The sequence below is a fragment of the Felis catus genome, chromosome C1, assembly GCF_018350175.1.
Source record: "Felis catus isolate Fca126 chromosome C1, F.catus_Fca126_mat1.0, whole genome shotgun sequence".
Lineage (NCBI taxonomy): Eukaryota > Metazoa > Chordata > Mammalia > Carnivora > Felidae > Felis > Felis catus.
In genome coordinates, this window is record NC_058375.1 from 46,326,670 (window position 1) to 46,349,906 (window position 23,237).

Below are 23,237 nucleotides of genomic sequence, written 5' to 3' on the forward strand. Positions count from 1 at the left end.
GAACATAGTTAAGATCCATTAACAATTAAAACAACGCACTCAACTGGCCATTAAGCGTTTCCACAGCAAGGTGTGAAAACTTCTGGTCAGTTGGTAAACGCCAACCACAAGGAGTTGTCTTCCATGAGCCTGAATGACAGAGCTATGGGACCACGAGAAGGGAGCGCCCTCGGTTCTGCAGACCCTTCAGAGCATTTGCTGGTATCGGTGCAATGGTAAGAGAGAGAAGCGATTTTATACCTGATAAATGTTTTCTTCCGTTTCGGGATCACGGATTGGCTCGTGTCCAGCCTCAAACACAATGTACTATTACGGAGCGGCCAGAGAGGAAAGGTCAGAGGGGAAGGAGAGAGAGGAAAAAAAAGGCATTTGGAATTCAGGATACAAATCTCAGTGAGCATTAAAGAAACAGTCACAACAGAAAATACCCTCAAGAGACAAGTGGATTACGGAAACACTACGGGTGCCTTGCACACCTCTGCCTTTTCTTACAAAAACGGCAAGGGTCTGACGGTCAGTGGTACGGGAGTGATTGCACGGGCCCCTGCACATCTTTGGGGAGATGCAACTTCTTCATTCAATGGCATTTTATCTCAGTAAGGTCTGCAAGTGCTTCATTGCTGAGTGGGAATGACATCTCCTGGGAACATCTGGGATCCCAACTTCATAGTCTGGGTGACATCTGCTGCCCCCCTTTGCTTCCCTAAAGCTCCTAACTCAGCTTTGAAGTGCTCAGAAACCCCAAACCTCCGCATCCCATAAATAGCAACTTATTTTACACTCTTAGTTTTAAATACTGAAACTCAATTTCTTTTCCCCTGTGCACGTTTCAGACTTTAAAGGACTGAGCCATTTCAAATAGGGCAATATTCTTCATTCCCTGTGAGCCAGTTGGCCAGGGCAGAGCTCACATTCTAGACAAATCCTCGCCCTCAGCATTCTATAGCCAGGGCATGCCGTTAGGCGTATCTTTGGCTTTTTTTGGTCACATATGCTAGAAACCTCTACTTTGTGTTACCCATATTATATTACTCATTTTATCCATATGGTTTTATTTTTGTCATAGCTGTACCAGCTTTCTGTGTGGAAACAGATGTGTGTGACACACACACACATATAACTCATAAGTTTCAGGTTTTCTTTTATGTCCTGCAAGTTCATTTTCTCACTCTTTTCTCTCCTTGGGAGTAAGTATGAGTGGGCTGGGGTTGGTGGTGGGAGGCATCCTCTTCCCTTTTCTCTGCATCTGTTTGTACACAGCACACACTTGGATCCAAGAGAAGCCATCTCTCTAGCCACACCTGGGCCGCGAGCTTGAGAGTCCAGGGATAGTTACTACCTGGGACATCTCTAGGATCTCCCTTACTCTCCTCCCAACAGCCCCTATGGCACGATCCAGACAATCAGAGGGGCCAGAGAGATCTCTCCCCACAGCCTTCCCAAAGCTTACAGACTGCCCTTTGGGCTCGCACTCAAATGTCACCCAAACTCACTCCCCATCCCCGGTTCCTAACTCAGAGAAGCCTCCACACGAACTTGGAATATACAAGAGACTCCTGAAAATACCCAGTTCTGAGAATCAAACTTTTACAGATAGCGGAGGGGGCTGGGTCAGGGGCAGGAAGGAGGAAACCTATCTCAAGATCCCATGTTATGGATGCCAGCCAAACTTCTGTTCATTTTTTATGGAAATTCACTCCTGGAGAGGCTGGCAGCCCGCACCCTTGGAAATAATCTCGGTCCCTTCTCCAGGCTCTGCCGTCAGGGGATTCTTCAGGGCTCTGACAAAGTGTCTGTAGCACAGGCCTCGCCATTCCTGACCCTAAAACCCCGATGGGTTTCAGAAATTACCTGGTATACAGGATCTTCAACATCCTCTTCCAAAATTGTCTACAGCGGAGCAAGTGAAGGGAGGTTGAAAAGCAGAAGATATAAAGGAAGAGGTGTGAGACTGTGTTCAGAAATCACAGGACAGTACAGAAACCAGCTCTGGGTAGGACAGGCTGCTGGGTCATTTTAGGGAGAAAACACACAGGAAAAAAAAAAAAAAGGAAAAGAAAACTCTTGCAGCCACCCCCACCCCCACGCCCACTATCAACAACAGCAAAAGCAATTGCATTTCTTCTGTTCTCCTGCCCAGAAATCTTCCTCGGGATTCAAGATTTCACTTTCTCTCACATGTTCAGGATTTCAGAGAATAAAAGATCATCTCTAATGGCTTGCTCTCGGTGCCTGAAATTTACACGGGAACCTTTCATCTTTGTTTATTTCTACTTGGCAGCGGGAGGACAGGACCTGACTGTCAGTTTTCACATCTGTTTATTTGAAGTCCTAGTCTTCCCTGGTACTCGGGTAAATTCACAGGTATACCTGATACACAGCTTGTTCACACTGCTTATCCTTTTGTGCCTTTTTTTCCAATTCTTCTCGTTGCTTCAATTCGTAAATCAGTTGAAAGAGATCTCTCAAGTCCAGAATAACAGGTTCAGCCTGGAGTAGAAGGTGGGATGACGCGCATTAGTAAGGGAATGGTATAAAGGCAGAAGCAGCCCGGCCCACTTTTGCCTTTGCCTGGTACAACCCGCAGCCCTTCCTTTTCCTATTAAACTGAGAGCATTCCGTCTTTAATTAATTCTACCTTGTTTATATTGGTTTAGCAAATTGCATCTAGGCTAAAGTTCATTTCTTCGACTAATTATATTTGCAAATTCATAATAATCATAAGCATAAAAGGCACTGCTTTTATTTATTAGTAATTCTAAATACAATAAAATTAGGGTAGGCCTTATGCAAAACAGCTATTTGTTTTCTCTTATTTTCTTTTTAAATGAGGCTATGAACACAAGGAAACTTATTTGTGTAGTGTGCCTCCATCCAGCTTAATCAGAAAGGAAAATAATTAGTCATTACGAAATACCCATTAGGGAGAAACACGACCGGATGGGCTGGAGCAAGCTTCCTTGCTCCGAGGCTATCTGAGCATCAGCATCGCTCCGTCTTACATCAGAGGCGGCCTTCAAACACCAACAGCGTGACTGCACGCGCTGTCCCCTAAAGCTACCAGGATAAGGCGCCCTCCTTGGATGGGGATACTCACCGCCTGGGCTGTTTTTATGGCCACAAATCTGTGATTCCCTTCCTTCCCACAAACGTATCCAAAGGCCCGGTGGTCTGTGATGTCCTTTGCAATGTAGGAAATTTCATGAACAGCATGATGATGCTGAAGGGCCTATCAGAGACAAAAGGAAGAACATATTTCATGGGACTTTCCCTTCGAGCTGTTGATCAATAAGAGATGCGTTTCAGCTACGTGTGAACAGGCCCGAAGGGCTTTGGAAAAGCTGTTGGGTCCAGATGGAAGGAAAAAAGAGCTGCGCCTGCCCTTGAGGGGTGGAGGCTTTCCTCCATGGCCTTAGTGCTGTGACCAGGCACACAAACAGGACTGCTCATATGCTGAATGAGCGTCTGTGGCCGTGGCTTCCATTAAGCTTGCCAGGGCCAGTCAGTCTAGTTCAAGGTGCAGGCTTCTGCTACAGCTCTCTTTGTGACACAGCCCCGTTGAAGTTCCAGCTTGATATTTAATACATTTCCGTCCCCAGGGCCTCTGCTTGCCGTGGTGGAAAAGTACAGGGAGTACCGTTCAGTGTCACAGAACTATGCACTTGTATGGTTACAACCCTTTTTTGGCCGATGGTGACAGAGTGTCTCGGGGAACAAACACCTTCTTCTATCTTGTTCAGAGTCACCATCTGGGCTAGAGGTAGATGCTGTTAGTTCTCAGGCTCTTCCTGGGCTGGTCCCTCTGTTTGCCATGCCCATTCTTCTACCCATTTGCCTGAGTCCTCCTATTCCCTTTCAAAAGGACATTTGAGGGGCTCCTGGATGGCTCCGTTGGTTAAGTGTCCAACTCTTGGTTTTGGCTCAGGTCATGAGGTCACCGTTTTGTGGGTTCGAGCCCCCGGTTGGGATCTGTGCTCCCCGCTTGGGATTTCCTCTCTCTCTCTCTCTCTCTTGCTTTCGTTCACAATCTGCCCCTCCCCCACTCGCACCGTGTCTGTCTCTCTCAAAATAAATAAACGTAAAAAAAAAAAAAAAAAAGACATTTGAATAGCACCACCTCTGTGAAATCTTCCCTGAATGAGGCTTGCTTTTCCTCCTCTGCAGAAATAATTCCATAGAACTTCGGTCTCTACCGATACGGCAATTCGTAATGGAGTCCTCACACACAGCTCCCTGGATTCTTGCTTTCCAGACCTTCCTACTCTGATATATTTACCTGGCTCCTTGTCTGTCTTCACAGGATCCATCTTCCTCAACTCTGTCTTCCTAGAACCTTGTGCTATGTTTGACCCATAGTTCCTGAACTCAAGTAAATCAGGGTAGTTGATCAGTAATTTGGTAATCTTTTGAAGCTGATCTTCCCACCTTTATTATCTAAGCTTCAACAAATAATGCTTGCCATCCTACTGGTGATGGCCATCTGTAGGACCATTTTCCTATATTAAACCTACTCAAAGCAACACTTAGTACTCTGTGTAAAGGCTTGCACAGGTAGCTGGGCATTATATGATGTGCTTCAAGTCCTTATAAGGGGTCTTTTCATTAAATTACATATTAAGAGCCTTGTATTCTGGCCACTTTGTGAGCACAATGCACTCCCTGCACCTCTCTGGACCTTTGCTGCTTCTTCTATCCAATGAGAAGTTTGTACCAGATCAATGGCTCCTAACTCAAAGCCCTGGGTCTACTTGCATCATTAAAGGTAATAAAAAGAAGTCCTAAGCAGTTTTCATCATTTCAAAAAGCTAAGCAGAAATTTGTAACTACTCTTAATTAAGACTACACATGTGCATGCAAATGAAAATGCCAAGTTCTTTTCGAAATGTATCAGGTTTATGTTGTACTCCTTAGAATCATCTCTGAGGAGATTCTCTTTGGCATTTACTTATGGGTTTGAATAATTCAAGTAGGAAAGTGAATGATTATAAATACCCTTTTTTTTTGGTTGGACAAAATCTTCCCTGTTACCGAGTCCACGGAAGGAGGGAGACATGTAACACAAAGGGAACTTAATCATGAACATGGTAGGAATCACTGGAGTAGATGTTCTAGAAGGTCTGGTCCTATCACCCAAGATCCTTTAGCCATTAGGACCTTGAACCACACAGCCAGCCTCTTAGGTCAGTGGACATCTAGTCTCATGATGGTCATCACCTTAGTTCCGGACCACTGGCCCTGGCCTTCCAAAACACCCATTCCCACACTGCTGCGATCTTTCTAGGTTTCTGACCTCATGAATCATTTCTGCAGTAGAATTTGCTGTTGCACCTTGACCTTCTAGACTCTGATCACTCACTAACCTCTCTGACTGCTCTTGTGACTCTCCCTTCAGGTCGTGCCTTGCCCAGGTTGTCCACTGACCGCTGCACATCATGCTTGGTGGGTGGTGTCACTGTCTAGTCACCTAACTGGCCACAAGACAACTGTGTAATTCTTGTGAATTCTGACCCAAATAAAGTTGGCAGGGAAGGAAATGTTTGTTAGTGGAAGACCGAGAATCCATTTATTCTTGTTTTATTAAGTGGGCATGCTTAGCTAGTGGAGGAAAATTGCTCAAAGAGTGGTAGCTTTTTCATAGTGTTAATGATGTAAAATTGATGAGATTTATATTCACACAACGTGGGTGTATTGATTTATAGGCTTTTGTGAACTAGAATGGTATGCAGCAGGGGAAAGTGGAAGACAAAGACATTCTCTTTCTCCCCCTTTCCTCAAAGTATTTCTCTCTCTGCATAACGTGGAGAATGTTATCCACGTTTCCTATTAAATCAAAGTTTGACGACAGTACCTTATTGATTGCCAAGTGGAATATTGCTCTAAAATTAAACTGTGATTAGAAGTCTTCCTGGTGGAATTAGATTTGGAGAAGACTGTGCAAGGGTAAAATATCACCTACTATGCAAGACAGCAGATGGAGTTGCTTTATCTGGGAATCCTCATTAGGTGTTTTCAAATCAAAACATTTTTAACGCCTGATGATACCTAATATTGCCTCGCGAAGTATAGCTCTGTGCGTGCCTGAAGTGCCTAAAGATGTCTGTAACATGATCTTCTCCCACGGTTAATTTTATGTTATGTTAAATAGGATTGCTGTGAAAGTGGCTCATTTATTTGGAAACCAAGCATCATTGAGGGGATATGTCTCCACTTTCTCCAACCTCAACTGTGCAGATATAGCACAGATAACTTGGAGATACAAACACATCAGAATCCCGATAATCCCTCTGGTCATATTACTGCATTCATCGTGGCAACTGCAAGAATCTTGCAAATACTTGTTCACTGAGGCTCAAAACTGCTCCATGTCTTCTAGGAGATTTTATGAGCACAGTCAAAGCCAAAGGAACCTTGAACATCCTATTGTTTGGCTGCATTTATGAAAGGACTCAGGGTCACAGAGAGTTCTGGAGGGGCCAGTCCTGAACGCAGCCCTCATTCTCCCTATGAAGGATAATGGAGCATTGATAAGAGGAAGCAAGATCATGTAGAATCGAGGTCTCCACGCCTTAGACTCCTGCCTCCCCAGTCCAACAGCAAAGCCATGATCCCTGAAAAGCCTGGATGAGGAAGGGGAGAGTTGGCCAAGGAGGGAGAGTTGGCCAAGGAGGCAGAGTTGAAGCTGTTCCAGATTCTTGCAGGTATCTGAGGTCAGAGAGGGTCATAAATCAGAAGGTTTGGAAGAGAGGCTGGTTTGCTATAAGGATCTCAAAGAGAAAGGTCAAGACAGCATGTTCTGGAAGCAAGCTTTCATGAGCTTGTGACTATCTGTGATGTTCACTGAGCAGTCAGGCTGGAAAGATGTGTTGAGACCCTTGGCCACGGGAAATAGAGATCGTTTCATCCCAGGAGGGTTTCTGTGGGGAGGTCCTGGGCATCACAAGTTGTTCTGGAGGGCATAGGGAATACTGGGCCCGAGGAGGAGGGAGCGGGGAGGAAAGGGAGAGTCCGGTCTTCCTTCTTCCACATTTCCTTAGGGAAACAGTTTGTCTTAGGAAAACTTAGTCTAGATATTGAGGTACTGCCCCAAATCTAAGCAGGTATTTGCTTTTAAAAGTAGTCTTCAACGACACCCTGTTTCTCTGCTACCACTTTATTCTTCTCCCATTCGGAACCCTCCCTGTTGTATTACGGATGAAAGTTGTTACTGAAGAATTCTAAGGATAGACCAGAGATTAGACTCCTCAGTCTGGTCTGATCTTCCTCCCATCACTGAACTTCAGGGGAGCCAGGCTACAGACAGTCTGAAGAGCCCATCCCTGCCGCCTTCGGTTCTGTACTTCTGGGCCTGTATGCCACTGTTCACATTTTCCCTGTCGATCACCCTCTTCATCCCCATCACCAATCCTTCAGTGACTCCATGTAACTAAATCATACATATGCTCCCAGGCTAGTTCCAGCAGCGTGCTCGTCCAGGGAACCTTTCCTGACCCCTCCATTTCCCTCCATTTCCCAGTGATAATTCCTGTCCCTAGACCTCAGTGCCTTGTATTTGTTCTTCTATCTAGGATGCTTCATTTTGCTTCACGTTTACCCATTCATCCACTTCTTCATACCATGTGTATTTACTGAGTACCTGTTATGTTCCAGGTCTCATGCTCAGTCCTACATCCATCTAGATTCTTAAAACACAGTCCCTTCCCTGAGGACCTTGCAATCTCATAAAAACATGCAGGATAAGAAACCAATGACCACGATATAATAAGATGAGCTTATATTAAAGGTGTGCATAGGGTGTTACACTGGCTCAGAGCAGGGATGGGGAAGGGTGTCAGGAAGACTTGACAAAGCAGCTGGCCTTGAACTGAATCTCAAAGGCTAAGGGCAAGTCCCCACAAAATCATGGGAAAGGGCAGTCTAGGCAGAAAGAACCGAACATTCACAGGAAAAAATATCCACCAGGATTCAGGGGAGTCAACAAACAAAGCAAAACAAAACAAAACCTCTGTGCACCTGTTTTCTCTCTACTTTGGGGTTGTTAGCTTGTTGAGAGAAAGATCCGTGTCTAATTCTTCTCAGTCTCCTCCCAGCTCCTAATACTGTTCCTTTTGAACAGTAAGTGCTAAATAATGTTTGATGAGCTACAGAAGGAAGGAAGGAAGGGCCACGCCATCTGAACACACGCACTGCATGAGGTAGTTGCTCAATAAATGCTCGATGAATGACTGAATCAGGTTAATTCACGACATTTCACACAAGACTCGTTCTGTGAACGGAAGGTTTCTTATCTGATCATCATTAAATCTTTTTTTTTTCCTTAGTATTTCTATGAGCCATTTACCAATGTTTAAATGAAGTATCAAATTGTTTGGAGGGTTACCATCTGACAGAATAAATTACAGAGGAGACTTAATTTGTAGTACGGTTCAATACAACCAATTAAATACAGTATGGATTGGAAAGTCATCTACTCAGACTTCACCACTAGCTTTTTTTTTTTAAAGAATAAATTCTACCCTGTTTAGCCTTCATATTACTTGTGTGTATGTGCGTGTGTACAGGAGTGTGTGCTTTCTCGAGGCAATATCAGTCACAGGGAAAATACACACCAGGCTTCAAGTGAGTTAACAAAAACAAAACAGAAAATCAGATACGCAGATAGACACAGAATAAAAATAGATACATGAAAAATACACTGCTTCACACCACAGACAATTACAGTAGTTAAAACCTCACAAGACAAAGGCAGGCCCAGGCTCATTATAAAGGCCTTTCTCTCTTCTAACATATTTTTGGATGCGTGTGCTGCATCACAGTGCCAACGAGGCTGGGAAGCAACCTCTGTACCACCCCCAGGCGCCCCATCATGAAATGCTCAGCGGAGCTGGTCAGAGTAAATAAAGTCTTCCTTGAGGTCCCACCCTGAAATCTTCTAGAAGGTTTAATTCAAGGACAAAACCCAATTTCCAAACATTTAGTCTCTAGCTGCAAGGGCACTGTGATAGCAGAGGGAAGAATATGGACTCTGGAGCCAAAGAGAACACAATTCAAATCTAAGCATTATCATTTACCAGACGGGTAGCTTCAGGCACCTCTTTCTAACTTTCTGAGCCTTATTTTCTCTTTTTGTACGACATGCAGAATGATAAAGAACCTGAAAGTTTGTTGGAAATATTAAACTAATTCATATAAAACAGACCAGATATAAATGAAATGTCATTTTTTCCCCCACCAGAATGAAAAAAAAAAAAAAAAGAAAGAAAGGAAAGAAAATACCTAGTGTTGACAGAAGTGTGGGGAAATATACTTTCTTTGGCTACTAGTTTTCTATGTGTTCACTGGGGATAATAATAATAACTCTCTCATGGTCCTGTTAGGAGGATAGATGACTTACGGATAGGTAAAGGGCTTGGAACAGTGTGAAACACGTAGCAAGGGCTGTGTAGATTTTGGCCATTATGGTTACTTTTATTGTTTGTGGGAGTTTGATTTGGTGCAACTTTTCTGGAGGGTAGACTGGCTGTGTATTTCAAAGCCTTAAAGACATGTATAAACTTTGACCCATGATTCTTCTTGCAGGGATTCAATTATCTGTAAATAATGTAAGATGTGTGTGGGCAAAGACTCGGACACAAGCTATTCCCCACCGTGCTATAAGAAATAGTGACAAATTAGGAATGTTTGAAAGGTTGAGCACTAACTGGTTGTAGAAATTGCATTGTGATATACGATGAAAGAATACGCGGTAACTGGAAATCATCTGGAGAAATGTTAGGAATTTTCGGCATGGAAACACAGTCACGATATTCTGTGGAATTAGAGAAAACATCTTGCAAAATAGTATGTTCAATATGATCCTGTTTTTGGAAAAAGAGCATGCATACCCATATATATGTATAAAGCTCTAGAAGTATGCCCAACAAAATCTTAATGAGACCTCTCTCTTGAGTGGTGGAATTACCAGTGATTTTCAGAATCTGACTTTTTGCTTATTTATACTAAGTAAAAAATTACACTTCAGTTAATACTAAGCGTTAAATAAGTATTAGAATATTAATAAGTATACAAGGGCAGCTGGGTGGCTCAGTCAGTTGAGCATTTGACTCCTGATTTTGGGTCAGGTCATGATCTCACTGTTTGTGGGATTGAGCCCCATGTCAGGCTCTGCACTGTCAGCATGGAGCCTGCTCGGAATTTTCTCTCTCCCTCTCTCTCTGCTCCTCCCCCGCTCTCTCTCAAAATGAATAAATAAGCTTACAAAAATATTGATAAGTATTAAAGAAAGAACATAAGATGCTTCTTTCTTATTTGGATTCAGTGAATAATGTGTGCACTGCCATCTATAGGTTTCTACACTCGTCCTGGAGTCCACTCAGCCTCCATCACTCTCCGCCTCCACAACTGCATCTTGTCAAGTGCACTCCCCAATATCTTTCACTCTCTCCATTTCTCTCCATCTCCACTACCAGACCCAGGTCACAGCTACTATTTCCAGCCTGGATAAAAGCAGCAACCTCAGTCCCCACCCATCCACTTCTGAGAACCTCTGCTACGATCATCCCACCACAGATGAAGGGATTGAGAGAAAATCTTGGCAACTCTGATCAAGGCTATCTCATAGGTAAAATACATCAAAGAATGCCCAAAGGCTCTTCAGGTAAAGACCAAAATCTCTGCGAGGGCCTCTGTCCACCTCCCCGGGGTGTCTTGCCATGGCTCCCTTGCTTCCTACAACCCTGGCGGCCATTATTCAGACTCTCGGAAGCGCTGCCCTCCCACCTCAGGGTTTTGCACAGGCTACTCTGTCCACCTAGGGCACTCAACTCCTCCTTCTTCAGATCTCAGCAGAGATGCCTGTTCCCCTCTCAAGTCTTCCCTGACTTTCCAGTAGGGACCTGGTTCCCATGCCACACGTCTTCTTAGCTTGCTGGACTTTTCCACGTGAGGCAGCTGTTGAGTTTGTCACTACAGATATGGACACATACACATAATAGCTCCAGGATGGCACCAACGATACCATTTTTTCCTTATCTCATCCTGAGCATCAAATACAGTGCCTGACATAGAGCAAGCAAGCAGTACATATATATTTTTTGTTAAAGTTTACCATTTTAACCATTTTTAAATGTACAGTTTTGTGGCATAAAGTGCATTCACGCTGGTCTGCAGCCATCACCAGCACCTATCTCTAGACTTTGCCATCTTCTCAAGTTGACAGTCTGTACCATTAAATACTAACCCACTCCTCTCTTCCCCCAGCCCCTGGCAACTACCTTCTCCTTCCCGTCTCTATGAGTTTGTCAGTACATATTCTTAATGAATAACTTGAATGAATCTGTCAGCAGGACTCTGAATCCAAGTCTCTCCTTGAACCCCCCACTCTAACCCACTGCCTCTAGGGATGTCTTCCTCACTAAGACTTTATTTCCTTAGCTGTTAAAATGAGGAGGCTGTATGCAGTAAGTAGTCAGGTCCTGTTTTGCTCCAGACGCTTTTTAAAATTTTATTATTTTTTAATGTTTATTCATCAAAAAAATTTTTTTTAACATTTTACTTACTTTTGAGAGAGATGGAGACAGAGTGAGAGCGGGGGAGGGGCAGAGAGAGAGGGAGACAAAGAATCCGAAGCAGGCTCCAGGCTCCAAGCTGCCAGCACAGAGCCTAATGTGGGGCTCGAACCCACAAACCACAAGATCATGACCTGAGCCAAAGTCAGACGCTTAACCGATGGAGCCACCCAGGTGCCCCAATGTTTATTCATTTTTGAGAGAAAGAGAAAGGATGAGTGAAGGAGGGGGCAGAAGAGAGGAAGACACAGAATCTGAAGCAGGCTTCAGGCTCTGAGCTTTCAGCACAGAGACCGACGTGGGGCTCAAACTCGTGAACTTCAAGATCATGACCTGAGCTGAAGTTGGACACTTAACCAACTGAGCCACCTAGGTGTCCCTGCTCCAGACACTTCTTCGATTCCTCTTTAAATTTTATAACAACACAGCATCTATAAAAGGCAGCTTCTTCTTAGGTCTCAAAACATGTTATAGACACACAGCTCTGCAGTATCTTCAATAGGCAAATTATGGAAGCAGCCCAAGTGTCCACTGACTGACTGATGAGTGCACAAAGATGATGTGATATATGTATGTGTGTGTGTATATATGTGTGTATATATACATACATATGGATATATTATGTTACATATATTATTTTTATTATTTTATATATTATTATATGATATTATATATCTATAATGGAATATTACTCAGCCATAAAACAAGATGAAATCTTGCCATTTGCACTGACATGAATGGAGCTAAAGAGTATTATGCTAAGCAAAATAAGTCAGAGAAAAACAAATTCTACATGATTTCACTCATATATGGAATTTAAGAAGGAAAACAAATGAGGAAAGGGGGAAAAGAGAGGGAGAGAGACAGGCATACCAAGAAAGAGACTCTTAACTATAGAGAACAAACTGATGGTTACCAGATGGGTGATGGGTGGGGGTGGGGATGCGTGAAATAGGTGATAGAGATTAAGGAGAGCACTTGTTGTGATGAGCACCGGGTTTTGTATGGAAGTGTTGAATCACTATATTATACACCTGACAATAATACAACATGGTATGCTAATTAACTGGGCTTTAAATAAAAATTAAAAAAAGAACACGCTACACACAAAAGAATTAACACCCAGTAAATACACAGCTCTAGAAAGATGTGAAGGAAGTCCTTGCCTAAAAATAGGGAGATGAAATAGTTAACTGAGAGCATTCTAGACCTATGATTTGGACCTAAATTTGTCTAAGAGGTAAAGTGGAGCCAGGTGTGCCTAATCAATTAGCAATCACAAAAGTGACAACGAAGCAGGTTTCTGTTCCAAAGACATGAAAACCACCTTAAACAGGAAACTGGCTTCCATGTGAAACACTAGTTTCCTAACACTGGGGTTCCATCAAAATTCCACATCCCATAACTAAGGACAGTCAGGGTTGGCAGCGGATTAGACTACTGTCCTCTTTCAATTCACATCCGTCCCCCACAGCCCTTTGGTACCAGGCACTCTGGGATGACCAAGGGACACTCTGCGCTCTCAAAAGTCAACAATAAGTGCATGTGTGTGGAAGGGAGGGGCTCCTTTTCTGCTAAGCACTCGGAGTAGTTTGCGTATTGTGCTGTCCTATTCTCATTTCCAAAAGGCATGTAGTGTGGTGGAAGGATCTGAATCTCAGCTTTGTGGCCATGGGCAAGTCACCTTATGTCACCAAGCCTCAGTTTTCTTCACCTGTAAAATGGGAATGATGGCTTCCTCATAGGGAGGAAATGAGGAAGATCACGTCAAATGCCTAACAGTATATCTGGTAGTGAAAGGGCGGGCCTACGCCAGCTGACTCCATCTTGTTCTGTGTCCTTCACCTAGACCACGCCTCCTCCCCTTGAGTGACCTCCCGCTCACCCATTCAAGCTTCCTGATCAAAACACGCCACTTCCCCAGCCAATCGGCTGCCCCTAGACCCCTATAAAACCTTTGTGCTTTTGAAACTCGCTCTCTTTCCCTGGTATCTCACCGCTGCGTCGGTGCAGGTAGGGGACTGAGCTCAAGCTAGCTCGAATAAAGGCTCTTTGCTTTTGCATCGGACTCGGCTCCCTAGTGGTCTTTGGGGATCACGAATTCTGGGCATAACAGTAGATGATGGACTCTTAATTCTTCAGCTATTTTCCCCTGTCAACTGAGTTTAAGATTCTCAATCTACTGGACTAGTGTCCAATCACCAAGCATGCTTCCCTCAGGTAAGGACTTCCTTAGAGCTGACAGGATAATAGTCTTTGAGTATACAAAGGCTGGTGAGAACCAGAGTCTACTGGGAAATCAAGTTACCAGAAGAGCAAGAGAAGCTGAGAGTTAGGGAAGAGTCAGTCTCTCTCCCTCCCCCCTCCCTCCCTCTCTCTCTTTCTCTCTCCCTCCCTCCATTCCCTCCTTCCTTCCTTTCCTTCCTTCCTTCCCTCCCTCCTGCCTTGTTTCTTTCCTTCCTTCCTTCCTTCCTCCCTCCCTCCCTCCCTCCCTCCCTCCCTCCCTCCCTTCCTTCCTTCCTTCCTTCCTTCCTTCCTTCCTTCCTTCCTTCCTTCCTTCCTTCCTGTGAGTGGGGCGGGGGCAGTGCAAGAGGGAGAACCTTAGGCAGGCTCCATGCCCAGCGCAGAGGCTGATGCAGGCTTGATCCCACGACCCTGGGATCTTGACCTGAGCCGAAATCAAGAGTTGAACACTTAACCAAGTGAGCCACCCAGGCGCCCCAGGGAGAATTTCAAACGTTACGTGGAAGAGCCCAGATGGTGCCATCCTGGAAAATTTAACTCTGTAGTTTTCAGTTATATAAATCAGTGGATTCCTTTTGTGGTTCAAGACAGTTGGAGGTGAATTTTGTATTACTTGCAAGTAAGATTTCTGAACAATATAGTGATCATCATTTCCCTGTCTTAGGAGGAAGCAAGCTCAGAAAGAAGTGATGTGCCCAAGGAACAGCAGCTGACATGAGCTTTTAGCAAGTCTCATTGACACTCAAGTCTATGCCTGGTTTATGGTTAGTAGTATTTAATCCTGGAACTGCAATTTTGAATTTGCTTTGGGTATATATTAGGATAAAACAAATACATGAGTATAGTGTTATTAGAAAGCAAGATTTTCAGTGCAAGAAAAACGAGATACAAATACGAAAGAAATAAACAGACAATTTTAAGTTTGAATTGGAAATATCACTATGAACTCATGACTTTAAAAGTAGACTCCTACCACCGCTCACGTAAAGGGCCCAGAAGCAATGAAACCCCAGCAGCAATGAACACGCCTAATGTGGCTACTTATTATCTTGCGATCTAGTTATCTATTGATCTCTAACCTAGCTAAAGAGAAAGAGTCAGAGAAAGCAAATATGGCAAAAGGGGGAATGTTCTGTTTGTTGGAACGCTTCCTAACATGCCGGAACCTCCCACTCTCCCCCCCTCTCAGAACAGGAGAAACCAAGGCCCTGGACATTTCAAGAGCTTAACTGAAAGTAGGCTGCAGACAAAAGGGCTTTATCAAGTCAACCTCAGGCAACCGTGGGTCCAAAACATAAGGGGGCCATTTAGCTCTCTTAGAAGTGCTCACAGCTAGAGCTCCCAGTCCCTTTGTTCCTTGTTGCCTTCCTACGGCCCCGCATAAATGAACATCAGCCGGTACCTCTCTATTTTTAACAACATTTTCAAAAGTTCAGGTTGAATACATATGGGAACAACTTATACTTCTGAAACTCTGCGGAAAAAAAATCCCAAACTTAGAAGATCCTCTAAATACGCATAGGAATTCAGATTTTATTTTCATTGTATTAAAAAGAAAAGGTACTACTCTGAGGGCTTCTTCTGTGCTCTGCACCTTGCCAGGAACTCGACACACGAAATCCGCACTGACTCCACTCAACAACTTTCCCTATTGTTTCTTCTCCTTTTACTGCTGAGGCAACTGAGACACAGAGAGGATGTGCCCCAGGTCACACGGCTAAGGTAGACTGACCCTGAATTACGGCTTGTATGCCCCTGCAGCCTCTGTGCACTAAATACAGCTTTGGATGTACTTTAACTGCTTATATTCTCATTTTCCTAAAATTCTTATTTTTATTTCTGTTTCTTTCTGCATGAAGAGGCCTAATAACCATGGTAGGTGTTTAGTAATATAACCAATGATTTCGACATTTTAGCTTATGGTGTAAAATTATTGTAGCAAGTAGGTAAATGAGTGTGGATGAATGGAAATGAAACAGCATGTTTTGCTACAAGTCACTGCAGAAATGAGGTCATTATATTTAATGGAAAATTCCTTTTTGTGTTGTAACCAGTCTGAAATTAACCTCTGCTTTGGTCACAATGAAATCTTGCACGCCAGACAGAAACTTACAAAAAAGGGCGCGTTGACTAAATAAAATGCAGCCAATGGAAAGAACACCAGATCAGGAGGCAGTGAGATGGCTGTATTTCAGGTCCTGGTATCTTCATTTATAAACTGAGATGGGTAACTGGTGGTGGTGGTGGGTAATATGGTTTCTAAGATCTATTTTGCTAAGACACCTGGGTGCTAGGGCAACACATGACTTTGAAAAGCCACACGTTGGCCTCTGAAATCTAGATCCATTATAGACTATTTGTGTCAACTTGGGCAAATCACCTCACTTCTCTGAACCTGGCACTCTCATCTATAACTCCATCAGATTGGGTGAAAGAACTAAAATAGATCATTCTGTTAAAATTCCTAGTATCCTGCCTGGTACCTAGTGATGCTTAAGAAATGGTACTTCCTCTCCAGCTCCAAGATTCTGTCATGTGACTTGTTTGTCATTGTCACATGTTGAATTGTGCCCTCCCAGAGTTCATGTTGAAGTCCTAAACTTTGGGGCTTCAGACTGTGAATTTATTTGGAAATAGTGTTGTTGGAAGTGTAATCACTTAAAATTAGGTCATATTAGAATAGGGTGTGCCTCCTATCAAATATGACTGGTGTTGTTATGAAAAGAGGAGATTTGAACACAGACACACATATGGGGGGGAAGACCCTGAAAACATGAAGGCAGAGATGAGGGTGATGTGTCTAAAAGCTAGGGAGCACCAAAGATCGCTAGCAAACCACCAGAAGCTGGAAGACGGGCTTGGGACAGACCATCTGTCACAGTCCTCAGGAGGAAGCCTCCTTGCCAACATCTTGATCTAAGACTTGTAGCCTCTAGAACTATGGGACAATAGATTTCTGATGCTTAAGCCTCTCAGCTGTAGTAGTTTGTTACGGGAGGGGCGGGGGAGTGGCTAGGAAAGTAATACAGCCTTTCCTTTAATTTCATGACCACACCCACACTCCTTTGTTTGAGGAGTTCCCCCAAGAGGATACAGTGGTCACACAAAAGAACCTTAAGCATCCAGTCCTAACTGCTCCCTCAATAAGCCTTAATTTTCCCATCTGTAAAATGAGGGGGCAGGCCTGGCTCCTGCTAGCTTTGCTCTGCTTTTCAATCCTGGAGAGCCAACCCTTCAGTTTTCCTATTGCCGCCAGACCTTGCTGCTTAAATCAGAAGCTGAGAGGAGTGCAGTGCTGTGCAATTTACAGCTGCATCTGTCCAATTATTTCCCATTTAGCACTGTGCGGCATTTCCCCAAATACACCGCCAAACCACTGAGGTGGTGGGGCTGAGCTCTATGAGTACCAGGATCAATTGGTTCTCTCACACTAATTGGCCCCATGATTTGTTAGGCTATTGCCTTGGAAAATGAACTGTCAGTAGAAGAAATTAGTATGGAATTGTCCCCTTCATTGGAAAGGCACCAAAGGCCACCCTGTAGCTATCTTCTTCAACTCACCTTAAAATTTTAGAGGGAATATTGACATGAACTAATAAATTTCTAACCCTCGGTTCTGTCATTTGCCTGTTGAGATGAGAAAAGCAAGGCTCAGAGGGATGAAAGAACTTGCCCAATCAATGTTCAATCAATGGCGAAGTTCAGAGCTGGTGCGAGAAGTCGGTGCGATGGCAACATTCATGCCCATTTTACTACATCAGGTTGTCTCCTTAAGAGCTGTGATCATCAGGTTCTGCCCAGCTCTCTGCTCACTTATCCCTCCCCCCACCCCCACCTTCCAGCATGTGTCTGTGTGCCAGACTTGGAGACAGGTGTATGCAAATGAAGACAGGTGTAGGGAGGACCAGCTCAGTCACTCAGTGCTTCCTGCATCAAAACCCACGAGCTGCTGGCCCTGCTCTGACTCATCCCCATGACTCAATTCCAGAACAGGCATTTTCTTTGACCCATAAGTTCTGTGTCAGGTGCTGTGCTGGGTGCTGGGGACACAATGATAGACATGGCAAGATCCTTGCCCTTGAGGGGCTCACAATCTCTGGGGAGACGGGGAGTCAGGTGCTTCTGTTTAGTGTTTTCAAAGAAAACCATTCCCTTTCTTCCTAATGCATATTAGCACAGTCTGTCATAACCCTGTCACTTGCATGATCACCTGGTTAATGTATATCTTCTCCATTAGGTTGTGAAGACAATGAAATTAGCCTCTGTATCAGTTCCTGGCTCACACGTGCATCCCCAGCACCCAGCGAAGTATACGATCCATACTGGGGAATCAGTGATGATCTGCTGAACGAATAAGCCAACACTGTGTCCATACCATTATGAAGGCAAGAACAGGGTAGGAATTAGCCTGAGTTGACTGGTAGGAGCTGACGAGGTAAAAGCTAGTGACTGTGGGGGCAGTTGGGATTGAGATATTCCATCCTGATGGATAACAGAGAGATAGGAAGCTATAAAATATAAGCTATATAAGCTTTGAGTTGATAATCCCAACTGCAATCAGTTTGGGATTATTAGGCCATAAAGTGCTAGGGAAAGAGTGACAGAGTGAGAAGGTAGGCAGGGGTCAGGGGATTGAGGACTTTGAAGGCCACTTTAAAAAAAACTGGGGTGCCTAGAATTGTCAGCTCCTTCGTCCTCGACTCTGCTGTTGACATCAGTGACAGCTGGCTGACCCTTCCAGCTGGTTGTAGATGGAGTCCTCCTTCAGGCTAGAGAAGGACGATGAGATGAGCAGCCTCGCCTAGCTGGCTGCCGTGGGACGGGGGCCACTTCCAGGGCCCTGGCCAGCCGGCAGCTGGGACTGTATGAGCAGAGCAGCAGACTTTCTGCACCGGTCACAGTCGAGCCAAATGTTTGTGAGCCACAGATGGAACCCACCCTCCTCCACCCCCAACCCCTGCTCCCTGGCCCCCAATCCACGACCCACGGAAGTTCACTCAAAATTCCCTGGCACCAGAGGACAGGGATTCTGTCTTCCGAAAAACCGAACGGCCGTGCTGGTGGTAGCAGCGGTGATGGCGATGTGCCTTTATTTACTTAGCTGAGCTGGGAGTTCCGGGGAACAACGGGATGCTTCCTATGTGGTGGCAAATGGCTTTATGTCACCTATGGCGAAGTCTAGGAGTCAGCGTGGTGTGTGTGCCAGTGTCAGATGGGTCTGGATCGTTCCTTGGCTCTGCTTCTGTCTCCTCCTGTATGAATTAAGGAGGTCCTAGTCCCGCATCAGACCTTGGGGGCTCTGTTTGTGAGATGTTCGAGGTGGCCTCAAGACATTTTGAGGGGCTCTGGGGTTGGGTGTTCAGAGGGTGTGGGTGTGAGTTCATCTGTATCTCCCTTCTGTGCACATTTTCGACAGCAATTTCTCAGTGCGATGCAAAGGAGAGATAGGCCAAGACCAAAATGCAGAGGCCTGTCATGGCCTTTTCAGGATTCAACTGAGATTGCAGGGATGTGCCACTGAGGACCCGGCCCCTGGGACTCCTGACAGGGTTTCCTTTCCCAGCTAGATTAGCTACCCACCTCCCTTCTGTCTCCTGAGCCTCTTGTTTGCTGTCCTGTGTGCAGAACACTTGCTATTTCAATTTGCAGTGACCCGTTATCTACACCCCTATCTCTAACTTGTCTGGGTGCCCCTTCATGGGCCTGCATCAGAATGTCAGCGGCTTGCCCACCCAGCAGAGCTGGTGCAGGCATCACAGAGACCAGTGGTAGAACGTGAAATGCCCCACTGACACAGTCCACCTCACCAAACTCCAGCCAGCTTCCCCTGACAAAGCCTCTTCTGGACCAAGCTTCAACCTTAGCCTGTAAAGCCTTGAACAAACACTAACATACAGGCGTATCTAGCGGACGCTGGCGGGTTCGGTTCCAGACTACTGCCACAAGGCGATTATCACAATAAAGCAAGTCAGATGAATCTCCGATTTCCCAGTGCATAGAAAAGTTATGCTGACACTATCCTGCAGTCTATTAAAGGGTGCAATACCATCATGTCTAAGAAGACAATGCACATATCTTAATTTAAAAAACGCTTTACTGCTAGAAAAATGCTAACCATCATCGGAGCTTTCAGCGATTCGTGATCTTTTGGCTGGTGGAGGGTCCTCACTCGATGTCAGTGGCTGCCGACGGTGAGGGTGGTGGCTGTGGCGGCGTCTTAAAATAAGACAACAACCAAGATTGCTGCATCGACGGACTCTTGCTCTCACGAACAACTTCTCTTTAGCACGTGCGCTGTTTGATAGCATTTTACCAGCGGTAGAGCTTTCGAAACTGGAGTCCGTCCGCTCCAACCCTGCCGCTGCTTTATCAATTAAGTTTATGTGATCATCTGAATCCTTTGTTGTCGTTTCAACAATCTGCACAGCGTCTCCACCAGGAGTAGATTCTACCTCAAGAAACCACCTTCTTTGTTCATCCGTAAGAAGCAATCCCTCCCGTGCTCAAATTTTATCATGGGATTGCTGCCACTGAGTCCCACCTTCAGGCTCCACTTGTAATTCTAGCTCTCTTGCTGCTTGCACCACATCCGTCATTATTTCCTCCACTGAAGTCTTGAATCCCTCAAAGTCATCCATGAGGGTTGGAATCAACTTCTTCTCAACTTCTATTAACGTTGCTATCTTGACCTCTTCCCGTGAATCACAAATGTTCTCAATGGCATCTAGAATGGTGAATCCTCTCTAGAAGGTTTTCAATTTACTTTTTCCCAGATCCATCAGAAAAATCACTATGGCAGTGATAGCCTTAGGAAATGTGTTTCTTAAATATAAGAAAGTTGAAATGGCTCCTCGGTCCACAGGCTGCAGAATGGATACTGTGTTAGTCAGCAGGCACGAAAAAAACATTCATCTTGTACATCTCCATCAGAGCTCTTGGGTGACCAGGAGCATTGCCAATGAGCAGTGATATTTTGAAAGGAATCTTTTTTTATTGAGCAGTAGGCCTCAACAACAGGCTTAACATATTCAGTAAACCATCTTGTAAATAAATGTGCTGTCATCCAGGCTTTGTCGTTCCATTTATAGAGCACAGAAAGTGTAGATTAGGCATCATTCCCAATGGCCCTAAGATTTTCAGGGGTGAAGGAGCACTGGCTTCGACTTAGAGTCACCAGCTGCATTAGCCCCTAACAAGAGTCAGCTTGTGCTTTGGAGCTTTGAAGCCAGGCACTGACTACTCCTCTCTAGCTAGGAAAGTCCTGGATGGCGTCTTCTTCCAATAGAAGGTCTTCCATCTGTACTGAAATCTGTCGTGTAGTACAGCCACCTTCATGAATTCTCTGAGCCAGATCTCCTGGGGAACCTGCGGCAGCTTCCACAGCAGCGCTTGCTGCTTCCCCTTGTAATCTCGTGTCATGGAGACGGCTTCCTTCCTTAAACCTCGTGAATCCACCTCTACTAGCTTCAGACTTTCCTTCTGCGGCTTCTTCACCTCTCTCAGCCTTCCCAAGAAGTGAGGAGAGTTAGAGCCTTGCTCCGGATCAGGCTTAAGAGGCTTGCTCTGGCTTAAGAGGACGCCGCGGCTGGTCTGACCTTCCATCCCGGCCACTCACACTTCCTCCGTATCAGCAATGCGGCCGTTTCCCTTTCGTATCCTTTGGGAGCTCACTGGAGTAGCACTTTCAATTTCCTTCAAGAACTTTCCCTTGCACTCAAAAGTTGGCCAAGCGTTCGGTGCAAGAGGCCTAGCTTTCGGCCTTCCTCACTAAGCTTTGTCATTTCTGGCTCTTGACCGAAAGGGAGCCACGTGCAGCTCTTCCTCTCACCTGAACGCCCAGGGGCCACAGCAGGGCTATTGAAATGGTGGCCTGATTCCAGTATTGCTGTTGTCTCAGGGAACAGGGAGGCCCGAGGAGGGGGGGGAGAGAGAAGGGGAAGAGCTGGTTGTGGAGCAGTCGCAACGCACACAACATTTACTAAGTTTACCGTCTTCTATGGGCACAGTTCGTGGTGCCCCAAGCAATTACAGCAACATCACAGGTCAGGGACCACAGATCGCCATGATAAATGTAATAGTAAAAAGTCTGAAATGTTGTGAGAATTACCAAAATGTGACAGCGAGACACAAAGTCAGCAGATGCTGTTGGAAAAAAATGGTGCCGCTAGCCTTCCTTGACGCTGGGTTGCCAAAGACCTTCAATTTCTAAAAAACAAAAACAAAAACCAAAACCAAAAAGCAAACCCCAAGACACAGTACCTACAAAGTGCAATAAAATGATTCACGATAAAATGAGATATGCCTGTAGCTTGTGACAGCTCAGGGCTGCATCCCAAGGATGACCCCGCTTAAAGTCCCTACCTCAGAAAACTCGAGGCTGCCAAAAGAATTTCCTGTTTGTTCCAGCCAGCACCTGAAGATCGGGCCCCTGTCTCCCACTAGGTACAAGAGCGTCAGAGCCCAAACTTGGGTAAAGCACCACCAGCCTGCAAACCTAGATTTGCTTTACATGCACTAACTGCCCCTCTTTCCACGTTTTGCAATTTTTCCCAAAATTACTCTGAGCTGACTCTGGGAGACCCCGGCTAGCCCCCCTCCCTTACTCTCCCTTTAAAATGCCCAGTCACTGCTATGTCAGTTGGAATGGAGCTCCTGCTCTACTGTCCATGGTCACTGAATAAAATCTGTTTTCACTACCTGATTGTCCAGGGCTGTTTATCTTTGATACCATATAGGTGATCACAATCTCCACCTATAGTATGAAGCCTAGGCCTTGGGCTGAGCAGATGACGCACACTATCTCATTTATTATGATGCTGGAATTGGAGACAATCTGGGCAGAGGCTGGGGAGCCCCTGTACAGCACAGTGGTTAGGAGCACTGACTCTGGAGTCAGTGGTCAAAGCCTGGCCTCTTCATGCACAACCTATGATGCCTGGGTTAGGCACTTAACATTTTGTGACGTCACTTTCTTGCCTGTATATGGGGAATGACTGTCTCCACCTCCCAGAGCTGTTAGAACTCCCTGAATTAACATACATGGCATGCTTAGCTTGGTGCCCAGAGCACAGCAAGTGCTTCATAAATGTGACACTGTTACTTCAAAGTCATTCAAAGGGTATCCCGTGAGCTGGTATCTTCTCTGTTTTTTGCAGAATGTATGCCCTTGCCTAGCACACATCCTGGTGCACAGACACCATTCATCAAGGTTTGTTGAGTAAACAACTGAATGCTGGGAATGTGTATCCTTGCTGTTACACACTCTCCTGCACGCTCTGCAGTCTGGTCCCAGAAATGCACGGGGGCTGCTGGTCTGTGTCTGCATGACAGCATTTGTGCTGCTCTTGAGCGCATGCACACACATAGATACCCGCACGGTCTATGCTACGGGGCAGACGAGCACGTGCGTGAGAACTCGTGATACACAGC

At 45.1% G+C, this 23,237-nt stretch overlaps 1 protein-coding gene across 23 annotated transcripts in view; it reads right to left on the reverse strand.

Moving 5' to 3' along the window:
- DAB1 (DAB adaptor protein 1) overlaps positions 1 to 23,237 on the reverse strand; it is a 1,138,205-nt gene that overhangs the window by 65,559 nt on the left and 1,049,409 nt on the right. For 17 of the 23 annotated variants that reach the window (XM_023258762.2, XM_023258751.2, XM_023258753.2 and 14 more), the window contains 4 exons: positions 3,098 to 3,229; positions 2,371 to 2,490; positions 1,852 to 1,890; positions 241 to 306 (listed from right to left, as the gene is read on the reverse strand). In XM_023258762.2, coding sequence (XP_023114530.2) covers positions 241 to 306; positions 1,852 to 1,890; positions 2,371 to 2,490; positions 3,098 to 3,229 — 357 coding nt within the window. The remainder of the gene's footprint in view (positions 1 to 240; positions 307 to 1,851; positions 1,891 to 2,370; positions 2,491 to 3,097; positions 3,230 to 23,237) is intronic. The other 6 variants (XM_023258758.2, XM_023258759.2, XM_023258761.2 and 3 more) reach the window with 2 other exon arrangements.